This window comes from Epinephelus fuscoguttatus, linkage group LG16, assembly GCF_011397635.1.
Source record: "Epinephelus fuscoguttatus linkage group LG16, E.fuscoguttatus.final_Chr_v1".
In the NCBI taxonomy this organism is placed as follows: Eukaryota; Metazoa; Chordata; class Actinopteri; order Perciformes; family Serranidae; genus Epinephelus; species Epinephelus fuscoguttatus.
This window is the reverse complement of record NC_064767.1, coordinates 14,216,235-14,231,134: the sequence shown is the minus strand read 5'-3', so window position 1 is coordinate 14,231,134 and position 14,900 is coordinate 14,216,235. Positions and strand designations below refer to the sequence as shown.

General features: G+C 40.1%; 1 protein-coding gene across 4 annotated transcripts in view; it reads left to right on the top strand.

Moving 5' to 3' along the window:
• The window catches only part of phactr2 (phosphatase and actin regulator 2), a 58,249-nt gene extending 43,654 nt beyond the window's left edge, over window positions 1-14,595 (top strand). For all 4 annotated transcript variants that reach the window (XM_049599560.1, XM_049599563.1, XM_049599562.1 and 1 more), the window contains 4 exons: window positions 3,724-3,785; window positions 4,180-4,317; window positions 6,075-6,151; window positions 8,073-14,595. In XM_049599560.1, coding sequence (XP_049455517.1) covers window positions 3,724-3,785; window positions 4,180-4,317; window positions 6,075-6,151; window positions 8,073-8,088 — 293 coding nt within the window. In that variant the 3' untranslated portion in view covers window positions 8,089-14,595. The remainder of the gene's footprint in view (window positions 1-3,723; window positions 3,786-4,179; window positions 4,318-6,074; window positions 6,152-8,072) is intronic.
• The last annotated feature ends 305 nt before the right edge of the window (window positions 14,596-14,900 follow it).

The following is a 14,900-nucleotide window of genomic DNA, read 5'->3' as shown; positions in this document are numbered from 1 at the left end:
CCTGGAAGCAGAGCATGCAGCAGCTCAGGATACGGACCTTTGATTGGCTGCTGGAGCAACTCAAATTTGGCCAGCACAACACTCAAACACACTCTCATACTGGGCTGGGGACCAGCAGCAGTGCCGGGTCTAACCTTTGGAGGGCCCGATATACACTATGTGATTTTGGGCTGTCCCATACAAAAGATGACCAACGTGAAAGAAACGTTTGGCTGTGGCTCTAAAATGGTGGTCCTATCTAGGTTCAAGGATGGCCGTTGCCACAGTCTTGTCATCAAAGACAGCCTGCGATAAAATAATGACAGTGTCGGAAATTTGGGATGACCATCTCACTGTGTGACTGCTGCTATGACCTACATCTACTACCAAACCAATAGAAATGTAGCATGAAATGACACTGATCAGCGCGGCAATGCCAAATGCCAGTAGATGCTAATAAATACACTTAGAGCTCTAGTTGCAAAAATGGCATGCCAAGTTGGCCTCTTTTCCTCAGCCACAACCGCATCCACATCCTCCTCCTCTTCTTCAGCCTTTCTCGACACACATACAGTAAATGCCACCATAACAAGGGCTCGATTCATATTTGTTTTAGTTTTTCTCTCACCACTACAGCAGTGTAGATTACATTTTGTTCTTGCATACTGATGTCGATGGACATATGTCATAGCCTGCAATTCAGTAGGTGCTGCAGAAGGCTGAACTATTACCAACAATTTCTCTCCATCTCTGAAATGCTTCGACGATATTGACACATTTTATTTTGTTTCTCTGTCTGATGCGAATAGCAACTTTCTCCGCAGGACTGCTATTTTTCACGCTAAGAGAAGCTCCATGTCTGAACAAAATAGATGTTCCAGGTTATAACAGGTATTGGTGGCAGCAACATATTGCCAGATACAACCCTGTGTGTCTCATTAATCAGATAGATGAGACAGATATGTCCGACTAAATTATGAGTTACCGTCTATTAGAGGCTGTGTGTCTCCTACACTAAGCTGATGTGGTCAGTCACACTGACATTTCACAGACTGCCTCAAAATTGGGTTTGTGGACTCTCTATGTTTTTTTTCCCCTTTTTACTTTGGTCACAGTAAACCACATTAATAAAAGTTTAGTCAGTTCAGGTCGGTTAGTTGGGCTGCATTGTGCGTAATGCACACACCACACACTAGCCCAGATAAATATTAAATAGACAGTCAAATAGGCAGTAAAATTGGTTTGTAATGCTACCAAGCAGGGCTTTAATCATCCTGCTGGAGGGTTTGCTGGCTCGCGCTCTGTGCCAGCTTTGCATTTCAGAGACCCAAAAGAAGCATTTAAGCTTTGGGTATTAGTCGTTTTGCTCGTGGCCCTGCTGAACCAGTTCAAACAGCATTTTGTGCTGCTAAAGACTCAGTAAATATACTTTATGCTAAGTGGAAAATAAGTAGAAAAGAGCGGCACACAATCACCAATTTGTACCCAGTGGTTACAACACAGGAAATTAAAAATTCAAACTCAGAAATCTTTGAATACAGAATATAACACTATGACATGACAACAGAAGAACTTAAAGTTATCCAAACATGTTTCTGATCAAGTTTGCACCCACAGTTTATCCATGACGGAACATTTCAGCTCTCTGAGGCTGTCATTCAACACATTAGATATACAGCAGCTGCTAAACTGCCAGGATGAGCCTTCGTCTTTACAACTGACTGCTGTAGTGATACTGATCTACCGATATAAATAGTGTCGAGGGGCATGTGAGGACGTGTTTACATTTGCACCAAGATTATACAACCAGCTGGTTTGCAACGTTTAAGTATCTTGGTTTACATTGTTATAGAGGTATTCACGGGTCCAAAATGACCAAACCGAAACAAAATGGACCAGGGAAATGTTGTGTTGTTTGTTCTGTGACCCAGTTGGCTAATTTTTAAAAAATTATTTCCCCAGCCTGTTTTGGCCGACAGAGAAGAGAGACCTGACGGGTCTTGGGTCTGTTTTATAGCCCCAACAAATCCAATAATGATATCAGTTACTAAAAATGTCGTCCTACTGCTTAAAAGTTTTTCAAATTCGATGCAATATTCTGTTCACACACATTTTACTCTATGTAGTGTTTAATAATGTTTTAGATGTCTATTTTTAATTTTATTTTATTCGTTCATACATTATCTGTAACCACTTATCCTGTTGGGGGTCACAGGGGGCTGGAGCCTATCCCAGCTGACACTGGGCGAGAGGCGGGGTACACCCTGGACAGGTCACCAGACTATCACAGGGCTGACACATAGACACAGACAACCATTCACACTCACATTCACACCTACGGACAATTTAGAGTCACCAATTAACCTGCATGTCTTTGGACTGTGGGAGGAAGCTGGAGTACCCAGAGAAAACCCACACTGACACAGGGAGAACATGCAAACTCCGCACAGAAGGACTCCCCCACCCTGAGTTCAAACTAGGAACCCTCTTGCTGTGAGGCGACAATGCTAACCACTGCACCAATGTGACACCCTTTTTATTTTAATCCAGTCTCATTTATTTTGTTGTTGTTGTTGTTGTTGTTGTTGTTGCGACATAAACTTCTGTAAAACCCACCAGCGACCAGTTACAGATAGATCTAAACAGCTGACATCGCCATACAAATATAAATTTTAAACTTTTGTCAGAGCTGCATCAGCTAGATTCTCCACAGTTCAATCATTCAGTTCGTGTTACGGAAACTATGAGTGCCAAAATAAGCCCTAATAAATTCAGATTTATCAGCATGGTTACCAAGAGAGATGAATAAAAAAAAAAGTGGTGACTCCAAACGTTTGAAGTTGTTACTAAGACTCAATATGCGCCCGTTCCTCGATCATTTACACTCCTTTAGTCCATAGGGATCGACCGATAACAAGAAAATGTTTGTTAATAAAATAAATCCACATTGTGAATATTAAGGGCTGACACTGCTGCTCAATGTTTTTTTCCACCTTACTTTGACTCTTGTAATCAAGAGTCAGCATAATCATCACAAGTTAGACACACGGCGCTTATATGTCTCTCTTGATTAGCGCTGATAACATGTCCTATCAGATCCACTCAGGCATTAGCCTACACTTAATGATAATTAAACCCGGGACCAGCAGTAACAGAGTGGGACCCAACCCGAGCCCTGTTGACCATTATAAAACCTGGGCCCGAAAGTGTAACACACAGCCTCGGTGTGGTCCTAACGCAGGAGAAACAAAGCCAGCCTTTGATGTGTACATGAAGATCAAAGCAGCGGAGATTTATTGTGTGACTTCTCCCTCAGGAAGAGACGCAGAAAGAAAAAAGTACCTCCATACAGTTGTTCTGATTATGGGAAAGAAGCGTTAGGTGACTTGTTTCTATTTCAATCTCAAATGGAGCCACTAGAGGTCGAGGAGTTTACCATCTCCCCAGGCCAAGTCAGCCACGTGTTGCCTACACAGACATACAGTATACATATTATACATCCATGAAGACGCTGCGAGAGAGAGAATGCGTTACAGATTCAACTCACATGATTCAGTCTGTCTCCAGATGAAATCAAAAGACATAGTTCCCCCTTTAGCTGCTGCTTATGTAAAGGAAATAACACAGCTTCACAGCCGTGAACACGCTGTGATATGGCAATTCACTTCTTGCTGTTATAAATAGAAGTAGAAGCTTGTTGCAGACACAGTAGGTGTGATACGACTGTTTGTTTTGTGCATGCAGAGAAGAATGAGGCAGAGGAGCAAGAAGCCAAGCAAGAGATTAAAAGGAGACTCTCCAGAAAGGTACTGTAAACACCACACACACACACACACACACACACACACACACAAGCAAGAAGAGAGAAGACACAGTGAGTCTATATTTAGGTGCTAATATGTTTTGCTCCACCTCATGAGTCACGTTAGGAGGCAGGAAACATGCTTTGAGTGGGGAGATCAGCCCATCTAGTGAACATAGATGGAACTGACGCTTGTCTGGTCATTAATAACTTTTACTTCCCAGAAGCCTTTTAAATAATCAATAGAGGATACAATGATAAAATTAAACATAAGCACATAGTCATGTATAGTCATTAGGCTTTAATATGGCTTAAAACAAAAAAGAAAAACAGTGGGAAGACCATTTTTGAATCTATAATTTTCTAATTTCTCTCCCTATTTCTGTGTGTGTGTGTAGCTGAGTGTGAGGCCTACGGTGGCAGAGCTTGTCGCTCGCAGGATCCTGCGTTTTAACGAGTATGTGGAGGTAACGGACGCCAAGGATTATGACCGGCGGGCAGACAAACCCTGGACACGGCTTACTCCCGCTGACAAGGTACCACAGCCACTAAGTTTCATTGCGAATCATTCATTTCTTTATTATCTAATCACCTCATCATCCTGCTGCTAGTTTATAACAGTGCAGGTGAACTACAGGTGGTTAAAGGATATCAACGCTGATAAAAGTATATGGACCCATATGTGATTGTTTAATATTTAATTCCAAAGCCTTGGGCAGGCGTTCATCTGATGCTATAACAGCCTCCACTCTGCTGTGCAAGTTGTCCACAAACTGTTGGCTACAGGGATTGGCTCCCACTCAGCCACAAGAGCATTAGTGAAGTTGGGTGATGAGATCTGGCTCTCAGTTGATGTTCCAGTTCATCTCAGATGTGTTGGATGGAGTTGATGCCAGGGCTCTGTGCAGGATGGTTGAGATCTTCCACATCAAACTCACAAAAACATATTCTTGTGGACCTTGCTTGGTGCACAGAGGAACACTTAATACTTTGGACTGCATAAAGTATGTTACACTTTATGTTAAGCAGATTAAATTTGTTTTGCTTGTCCTGCATGAAGTGAGATGATACACGTGTCCGATCTACTGTAAAAACTACTGTCTGCTGTCCTCTATGTCTTTACAACTCCTCAGAGAAGGACAAAGACCCTCAGGGTGTGCTCGAGGGAAGTTTCTGTGTCAAGCCTGCCCTCTGCTGGTGATGTTTAGAACTACACCACATACAGAAATCACAGATGTCCATCATAAATCCTTAATTTGCATCACCTGCATATCCAGTAGAAGTGCCAGGAGGGCGGAGCAAATTATGTATGAAGAAAAATTTAAAATTACCTGTGACAGAGGGTTTTCTGAGGCCAGTCAAAGACAAGGATGTGCAGGATAAATTGTTTAAAAGTTGTTAAATACTAGTTGGTTAAACTTGATTTATATTTATTTTGTTTTATTTTATTTGTAAAGTAAAGTCAATTCTATTTTATATGTGTATATATTAAAAAAAACACACACATATTAATATATATTTTGATGTATATATTTTGACTTTTTTTTTTTTTTTTTAGGATAGTTTACTGTTTGCGATGCAAATGCACTCAGCCAGACACATTTCCTAAAGACTTATTCTGCTAAACAATATTGTTTTCAACAAATGCTTATTTTTATTTGTAAGCTCTTGTCATGTTTTGTACAATAATGTGCAATTTCCATAATGCATGTTTCATAGTGCATTATGCAAAGTGGACACACTTCAGCTGCATTTAAACACAGTTTAGTATTTGAAAAATGTGATTAGCGATTTCAGTCGGCTCTTATAATACATGCAATATTTTTTGAGTTTAAACTTCTGTTGAAGAGTCACACATATTAGTCGTTAAGAACATCCCTAGTCAAATGCAAGGCTCAATTTTCATGTTTAATTTAGTTTAAGGGTTTAAGAGTTTGTTTGAGTTAATCCTGCCCTAAGAGAACAGAGAAGAAAGCACATTTGCTGCTATGTACGTGTTCATGTGCATGTTGGTCTTGCCAGCCCTTTTCTTAAATTTTGGACTGTCAACATTTCAACATTACACTGTGAATTGTGGATTTTTCCCTGAAGCAAAGTTTGCAGCTGTGCAGATTTATAGACCGAGTGCATTAGCTCAAGTAGTCCAAAAGAGAGGCCACAGACAGGATGTGATGAGAGTGGAAAACACAGCTGCGCAATAGCTGTGTTTTGTTGTTGTGTGTGCTGGGGGAACAGGTAACCTTGACCTGCTAAGTGCATTTATCATCTTGCGTGTGTGTGTTTTGTCCCTCAGGCTGCTATCCGTAAGGAGCTGAATGAGTTTAAGAGCCGAGAGATGGAGGTTCATGAAGACAGCAAACAGTTCACCAGGTACTCGAGCGGTCGATGACCTTCACCATTTAGCCGACTCTGACGATAACTCACGCCTCATTAGTAATTTATCCCCGTAAATCCTGCAGCTTATTAGCTTACTCTGATCAATATTTATATTACACTGATCCTCCAAAGCCATTCCCACTAACCACATTAAAGTCATGATGTCCACCTGGGTCGACTCCAGTTCATTATCCTCAGGCACTGATTGCCAATAAAGTTCAGATTCACTCTCTCATGTGTTGTTAGATCTGTGTGACATGGTTTTATATTGTATCGCTGTGTAGAGATCAGACAGATTGAGTCCACCAGTAAAAAACTATACATATTTTAATTAATATATATTTCCTAAATGACTGCATATTTGACCAGTATCGGTTAAAAACATTGGATTGAAGTTTCTCAGTATTTGTCTTTTGCCAAGTCGAGCTGCATTAGGAGCACATGAGTCCTAATATATCAAAAACCATAGGTCATAAATCTTTATGATTCATTCATCATACATCATTACACCAAACCATTTTCTTTCCCTAAAGCCATAGGCTGCGGCTCAAGGTAACTATAAATTCATTTTTGAAGGGTAGCTGTTTGAGGAGTGTTTTGGTGCCTGGTAAAAATCCATATTGGATCAAAACATAGCAGCAATAGATCATTGAATTTATTACTGGATTATAAAGTGCAGAGTCTAATTGTGCCGTGAATATTGCATGCTATTAAGCATCTGCTAAAAAGGATTTTACTTTTGGATGTGATTTAGGGCGGTCACTAAAAAGAGACAGCTCACCCCAAAATCGAGTCCAGTCTGAATGGACCGCAAGTGACTCGCAAACACGCCAAGTTTGTAAAAAAATACACTTTATTTTTATGTACAGTCAATTTCCAGCACAGAGCTTTTATTTTGAAGTGCCGTTTTCTACTGTAGAGTGCGTGACTAACAGACAGCTACTTGACAGAGACAGCAAACTAGCTCAATGACATGGCCAAACACAAGTACAACGCTGAATGTATTAAACTGTGTGGACCTCGAACTAATGACTAAGGCAGAATCTGGACCCTGTGCCTGGGCCAGTCGGGAACCACTGCTCTAGACTTTTGTGCGAGTTGCAGAGTGTTGGAGATATCGGCCGTAGAGACGTCTGCCTTCTCTTGAACATAATGGAACTGGATGTCACTCAGCTTGTGGTGCTCAAAGCGCCAAAAAATTACATTTGAAAAACTCAACATCAATGTCTCTGTCCAGAAATCATGACCTGGTTGCTCAAGATAATCCACAGAGCTGTTGCATGTTGGAACTATTTTCCTTATACTGAACTACACCCGCCAACTGTGTCACCGTGCCGAAGGAAGAGTCCATCGACTGCTAGCTTACCTCGCACCACAGAGCTAACTAATGTTACAGCTCAGCCGAGAAGAATGCCATTAATGTTTACATCTTGTGCTGTCATGACGACAAGCCTCTAGTCCATAAGTTTCCGTCTGCACAGTGATACCATTGGCGGTTGTAGCTCAGTCGAAAGAAAATTTGGGGGGGGGGTGCTTCGAGTTACACAAGCCGAGTGCCATCTAACTCCATTATATTCAAGAGAAGGCAGACATCTCTATGGCTGATATTTCCAACATTCTTCAACTCACACCAAAACAGTCTAGATTGACAAGTAGCACCACAGGTTAGAGGAAAGATACTGTATGTATTTCAGACTTGGAGATGAACTGCTCCTTTAAATTGTTCAAACAAGTTGATTGCAATCCATGTGACCCTAAACTACACTGTTTGCTTGTATATCTTTGCTCTGCAGTGACAGCATTTAAAGTAGAGCCAAAAAAGTGATTCCTAATAACTGATTTGTAGATTTTCCATTACACTGTGTACGTGTGTGTTGTATTTTCATAAACTAAGCTGGTGTGTCTGTGTTTCCAGATTCCATCGGCCCTAAGCGCCAGCCCTCACTGCCAGCTGGACGTCAGCACCACGAGTTCTCTGGTCCGCAGCTCCCAGCAGTCTCCCACAGCCCTCCCCGACCCTCAGTACACAGCTCAGTCCACTTTGCTTTGGGATCCTCCCGCTCCTGATGATGTATGACGTATGTCTGTCTATAGTGACAGCTACAGGTGTGCCTTAAGGCCTTTTGGCCATCCATGGACACCAGTGAAGCATTTGCACATATCTATAGTCAGAACAGTGGTGTGTCTAGCGCTCTGATTAGATTATTTATTATGTATATGACCAGAACCTGCGGGTATATGATGTTGTGTCTTTGTTGTGGTTCACTTCAGGCCATGTCACGAGAGGTTCCAGGGAGGAAACATTGGCAGCGTTACCCTCTTAGTAGTGAATGTGGCTCAGTTGTACTACAGAGTTTGTATACTTGCCAAGGTATGTCTGGTCATACAGCCAAATGGCCATATATGGGCATCCTCCCAGAACAGGAAGTGGGAGTGATTGGATGGTTGAGTGCTGTTGTCAGTGCCTATGTCATAGATCAGAGGGGAGGAGAGGCAGTTTGTTCTGCTCCGATGTGCCTCTCGGAGCTGAATCTGAAATACTGCGGTTCATTTTTAGACATATTAAAAGTATATTGCCACTAGAGGGCATTATATCATAAGATTTATCGACTGTGAGGATGAAGATGTGTATGTAGATGAAGAGCAATCTGCGAGTGTTATATTTATAACTACTGAAGCTGAGGGATCGGTGGGCACCTGAGGCTCTGATAGTGAAGTGCAATGGAAATCACTCCCAATTCCAGCCAGTTCTAATCTCTCAGCACTCATCCTGATGATACACGGTGATCATGCACCGTCATATATCTTGTGCTGAGTTATTTAGTGCAAACCTCTGATCACAAAGTGCTGGACTTGCTGTTTAGAGGATCTGACTTCAGTTTTTCATGTTAGGCTTTTGGCTGAAGCGCTCACTCGGAGTGACTTGTTGCCAAAGAAAGAGCAGGTATTTGATTGTATGCTGGTTTTCTTATTTGAAAGTTTTGATATTGTCTGGTGGACTCCCTATGGTGGTTTTATCAATAGAGAACAGGCAGTGAGAGTTCCAGCACTAAAGCAATCAACAGGCCTCTCGAAGAAGTGGAGAAGTACTTTATTTTTCCATTTCCGTGAATGTGCTTTTGCAATTTCATCCGTCTGCAGCCTGTGATAGATATGCTGACAAGTGGTCCTTTCACACCTTGCCCTAACATGCACCTTGAATCCAGTGGTTATGATCTGGTTTCATCAACATACAGTTTTATACAGTTTTCTCTTTGATCCTGAAAATTTAAAGGAACTGCTCAACTTTTTGGGGAAAGCACTGGGGCTGAAACAATTAGTTGATGAACAAAAACTTAGTCAGCCACTGTTTTCATAATCAGTTTATCATTTCATTCTTTTTTTTTTTAAAGCAAAAGGCCAAAAATGTGACAAACAGGCAGCAATTGATTGTCGTTTTTATCATATATGAATTTAAATTCATTTGAGTGGTCAAATAAAACAAGCAATATGAATCATATTTGAATATGTCGGCTATGGGAAGTGAAAACAGACATTTTTCATTATTTTCTGACTTTTAATAGATGAATCAATTATTCAGGTATAAAGAAAATAATTAACAGTCAACATAATCATTAGCTGCAGTGCAGAAATGCATTTATTCACATTCTGGCTGAGTGTTAGCCAGCAGGTGATTAGCTTAGCTTAGCGTAAACACTGGGAGCAGGGGCAAACAGCTAGCCTGGCTCTTCATATTTTGGTTTTTGCACACATTAAAAAGACAAGTTGTTTATTAAGGGGTGATGGTAGACTTTTTTTTTAACGTTTGAACTGAGGCTAGCTGTTTTCTTGTTTCCGTCTTCAGTCTTTATGCTAAGCTAGTTGTAGCTTCATTAAAAGTGCACAGACTTGATACCCCCAGCAGGTGATTCACTTAGCTTAGCATAAACACTGGGAGCAGGGGGAAACAGGTCGCCTGGCTCTTCACATTTGTTTTTTTTTGTTTGTTTGTTTGTTTTTTGGGTTTTTTAACCCTGTTTCCTTTGTATCCAGTCTTTATGCTAAGCTAAGCTAATCACCTGCTGGTTGTAGCTTCATAAGTAGGGCACAGAGATCAGAGCGGTGTCGATCCTCTCACCTTAGTCCAGGCAAAAATGTGAATAAGAGCTTTTCCCAAAATGTCGAACTATTTCTTTTACATCACATAGAAGGCAAAACTAAAATATGAGTATGTGTTATAGTAATCTAATAAGGGCTCGTACACATGCTGCATGTTTTGCACCCTTAAATCCATTGTTTGCAATGTAGATTTGCAGAAGCCGTGCTCAGAAGTAAGAGCGACACCCTGTGATAAATTAAGCCCAACTTTGGGAATGCAGCAATGTGCACAGCATGTCATGTGATGGGGAACAACCAATCACAGCTGGTAGATATCTGCTCTTCCTACTTTAATGATAGATATGGAGTAGAAGTTGATTATTTTAGTGCAGGTCTACCCAGAGCTTTACATCTGTCCCATGGATGACATGTAATGCTTCATACATACTTGAAAAACAAAATGTCTGGAAGAAGATCAGCTCTGAACTCAGGATGTCTAGTAGGCTATGATGCGGTGCTGGCTATGGTCGCTTAGCAACATCAGGCACAACCTGCCACAGTGCCTTGAAAGTTGGCACAGAGTAGGCACAAGAGTAGCACCCAGCACCCGACCTCGCGTTTTCCAGAAAGCAAAAGATGCAGCGTGTGTCCCAGCCCTAAGCAGGAACACAGGAGGTTATACATTTTTTATATTCCAGTACTCTTTGAGATTAAATTTGGATTTTGTGCACTCTTTGCAAGATGTTTAGACTTTCATAAGTCTGAATTAAATTTCATTGTAAGGAGATTAAATACAAATGGAGAACAGTCGGCTGCACAACAACTTAATTACACTCAAAGGGATTTCCCTTTGTTTAAATGCGCAGATACACAGATGCTCAGTGTGTGTTGATTTATAGTTTGTTGGCGACATGGCTGAGGTGATTTGGATTCACCTCGGTGCATCTATACATTTTCTGCCTCAACATGCTCCAGATACTCAAGATGTATGTTAATGCAAGATGTAAAGGGGATCATTCAGTAATGATAAGAAAGCTCAGATAAGTCAAAGGTGAAATGTGAAAGGACATGAAAGCAGACAGAGAACCTGAAACTATAACTCGCCATCAGAATTATTTTAGAAGCTGGGAGAGAATAAAACACCATGATGGCTCAGTCATTGCCGCGGATGTTCATAGAAATACCAAACAAAAATGTTTTTTCCCTCCCAGCACTATGAAGGAAATTCGGGCTGAAAAGTTACTGACAGATTGAACTTGCTGACGTCCAAAGGCTTGTGTGCTCACAATAGACCTCCACAACAGTCGTCACTCGTACAAAATATTATCCGAAAAAGGACTGATTTCTTCTCTCTGCTTCTGAATGTGCGGAGGTTGAAATGGTGTACAGCGATGGAAAAGAACCAACAGTATTCATTCATGTCAATGTCTATGTTGTTATATATAATGATTATTTTGTACATAATGTATATCGAGCATGTGCATACATTGAAATCAATTTTACTACAAGTATGATACAGTAGAACTTTGATGTGAATGTTTTAAGCTCTGATTTTAGTTGTCTTATTTTTTTTTTATCATCCCCAGAAAATAATAATGAAATGAGGAGTTCAGTGCTGTTTATCATACCAAGCACAGTTTGTTAAATAACTGTCACGTCTTTACCAAACCTACCTGTTTCCTAAACAGACCATTACATTACACACACTGCTTATTTCATATTCGCTTCCACGTTCACTCTAACTGAAGTCAGCAGGTGTGACGCAGCAGGTATTTCATGGATGGAGACTAAGTTTAAAAGCAGTTTATAATCATTTCTGGACGTCGCTTTTGATTTATATCTTCAGATGGCCATTGGTCAGCTTGCACAAAGTAGAAAAAACAAACAGGATATGACTTGAAATTTAAACTACGTGAGTTTAGGCACAGTATAAAGTCTAGCTGCATTTTAATAGTAAGTAAATATGAGTCCATGTAATGGAAAATGTGCTTCTGTAAAAGAGAACATAATGCAGCAAATACTGTAATAAAAATTTTAGATGCACAAATTAAAAGTCTCACCAGGTGCAACAGATTTGATCCCATCATGGCTGAGTACTTAATATGCTGCTTTCATCTCTGTAAAAAAGACAAGTTAATCTCTACAGCATAAAATGGAAAAATGTCCTTTTTGCATTTTATAAGCAGTATATAGTCAGTGAAGATGGTAAATGGCTATGCAGGTGTAAGCAGATGACATTTAAAGGCATTTAAAGTAGCTATAACCTGTATTTTTGTTCTAATTTATTAAGAAACAATATGTGAAAACAGTGTGGCAATGTGACAGGAGTTGCTCATTGTGATCCTACAGAGAATCATCACCTGATTCTGCAGCTCCCCTCGGCTTTACAGAGCTTAATAGTGAGTTTCACCTCATGGTTTCGCTGCTGAGTGTGCAACTTTACTGTTTCCATTTAGTTTCACTGCTCTCGAAGAGTTGTTTTCAGCTGCGGGAGGCAGGTGTTTTCAGTCAAAACACTCTAAAAACCCACTGTTTCACTATGTTCTCAGCACCAAACACCAGACAGACACAAGGTATGTTTCCATCCTTCTGTCTTTTTGTGCAGTTACAATATGTGCATAAAGAAACCTGAGTGGAAACACCAAAACTTTAAACATTTTTTTAAATATCCTAAAATAATTTTGTGTTGGGGGGAGGTGGAAAAGTTGGTGCATTGATAAAAGTTAAATGGAAACAGTGCAGTGGCATTTAAAGACCTTTAAAGTGGCTGTAGTACAATGGAAAGAGGTTCAGGAAGTAAATGATGATGTAGAGTCATGACGTTGTGTCATTGCGTAGGCCACTGCAGGCTCTATTTGTCATCTCTGGATGGCTTTTAACAGGCTTACGTATGCACACAGGGCTTCCAAGAGCACAAAGCTGTAATATTAGTTGTTAAAATCCCTCTATTTCCACAGCCCAGTGTGTTCTTCATATTATACATCCATCGTTTCCCTTTGTTTGAGTTGTGACTGTCTCTATTTTAAATTATATCATCTTGTTGCACCCTCTTTTCCTGCAGTGACACCTGGCTTGCTCATCTGCATGAACAAACTTCCAATATACACATTACAAAAATGGATGGAAAAGCGCATATATTCATTTTTTTGTTGCAAATTTTCTGAAATTTGGTTAAACCTTCTGCTACATTTTGAAGAGAGGGGAGCATTTAGCAGCCAAAAGCATCGTTCAGGAAGTGATGGAAACTAAAAGCTAGTTAAAGAGTTAAAATAGTGAATATCAGATTGGAGACATGTTCCAGTTGGGCCGAAACTCGACTCCAGTTGAATGATAACATTACTGCGTAGCTGCTGGATGGATCGGATAAGTTATAATCAGTGACAAAATACATTAATACACACTTCAAAAATGTCTTTATATTTGCTTACAGCTACAATATAGTGTGGTACAAACCATTAATAAAGTGTTTGTATACTGCTTATAAATAAATGACTAGAAAGGTTGAAATTAAGAAGCTTTAGAAATCTTACTTTTAAAGCACAGGTGATTTTATAATGAAACTACTATCTTAATTCTGGCCTCTGACACCACATTTTTTTTCTTTTCTGCAACACTGATGCATAAACACATCTTTACATATTTTAATCCAGATACTGATTAAACATCTGGACAAAGCAGTTGAGAGTTTGGTAGAGCCTTGACAGTTTGTGTTGCCAGTCAGTATTAATCACAAGGAGTGCGTCCTGTAAAAACTTTAATGGCTGCAGTCTGTTTCATCTCATCTTGTGTGGAACTGTAACATCAACACGATAAACCTCCTGAGACCCAAAGAAAAGTTGTAACACACCCCACGTTTCTTTACATCACCTATAACATGGAATACGTGAAATTAAAGATACATATATTTCTTTAAACATTAAAAATGGACACTTTGACACTTAACTATTCGCAGCTGCTGCTGTTAAATTTGCAGTACTGGAGGCTTCCACCAGTTCATGAAAATGTTTACATTTGAGGAAGTCTGCAGTTGTAATGGTGCTTCCTTTATCACACACAAACCAAATCCCCCCAAATCAGAAAGCCACAGTCAGACTGCTGCTGCTGTTGTTGACCAAGAGCTTACATCTCCGTTATTTTGCCTTTTCTTGATCATGTTAAATTCACGGTAAGATACTGGGATTTACTGGGGATTCACAAGTGTCAGTCACACTATAAACCCTCCAACTTTGCATTTACAGTCACTGAAATGCATTGATTTTTTTTTTTTTTTAATTGATCTCTGAAGTCATAGGATGATGTCATATATCAGCTACTGTTATGTCCAAACTGTGTATATTGTTTTTGTATATAAAGAATGATGGGAAAACATCATTTGTGTGACCTCGTTTTTCTTGTCATGTGATCAACATTACTCTAATTACTGAATTATGGACATGAGCATTTACTCACTCATACTACTGACTTTTCTTTTCATAGATCCAGGAAATGCATTTGCAACGGCTTAACAGGCATGTAAGAAAAAGTGAAATTTCACTGATCCCCCTTCTCTCTTTTCTGTCATTGTATTATGGCTGGCTGCGCTGCTCAGAGCTGGTTTTAGGTGGCAGATTTCAGAGTCCTTGAAGGCCACGTTTCCTCATTCACTATTCAGAGACATAAAATGGAA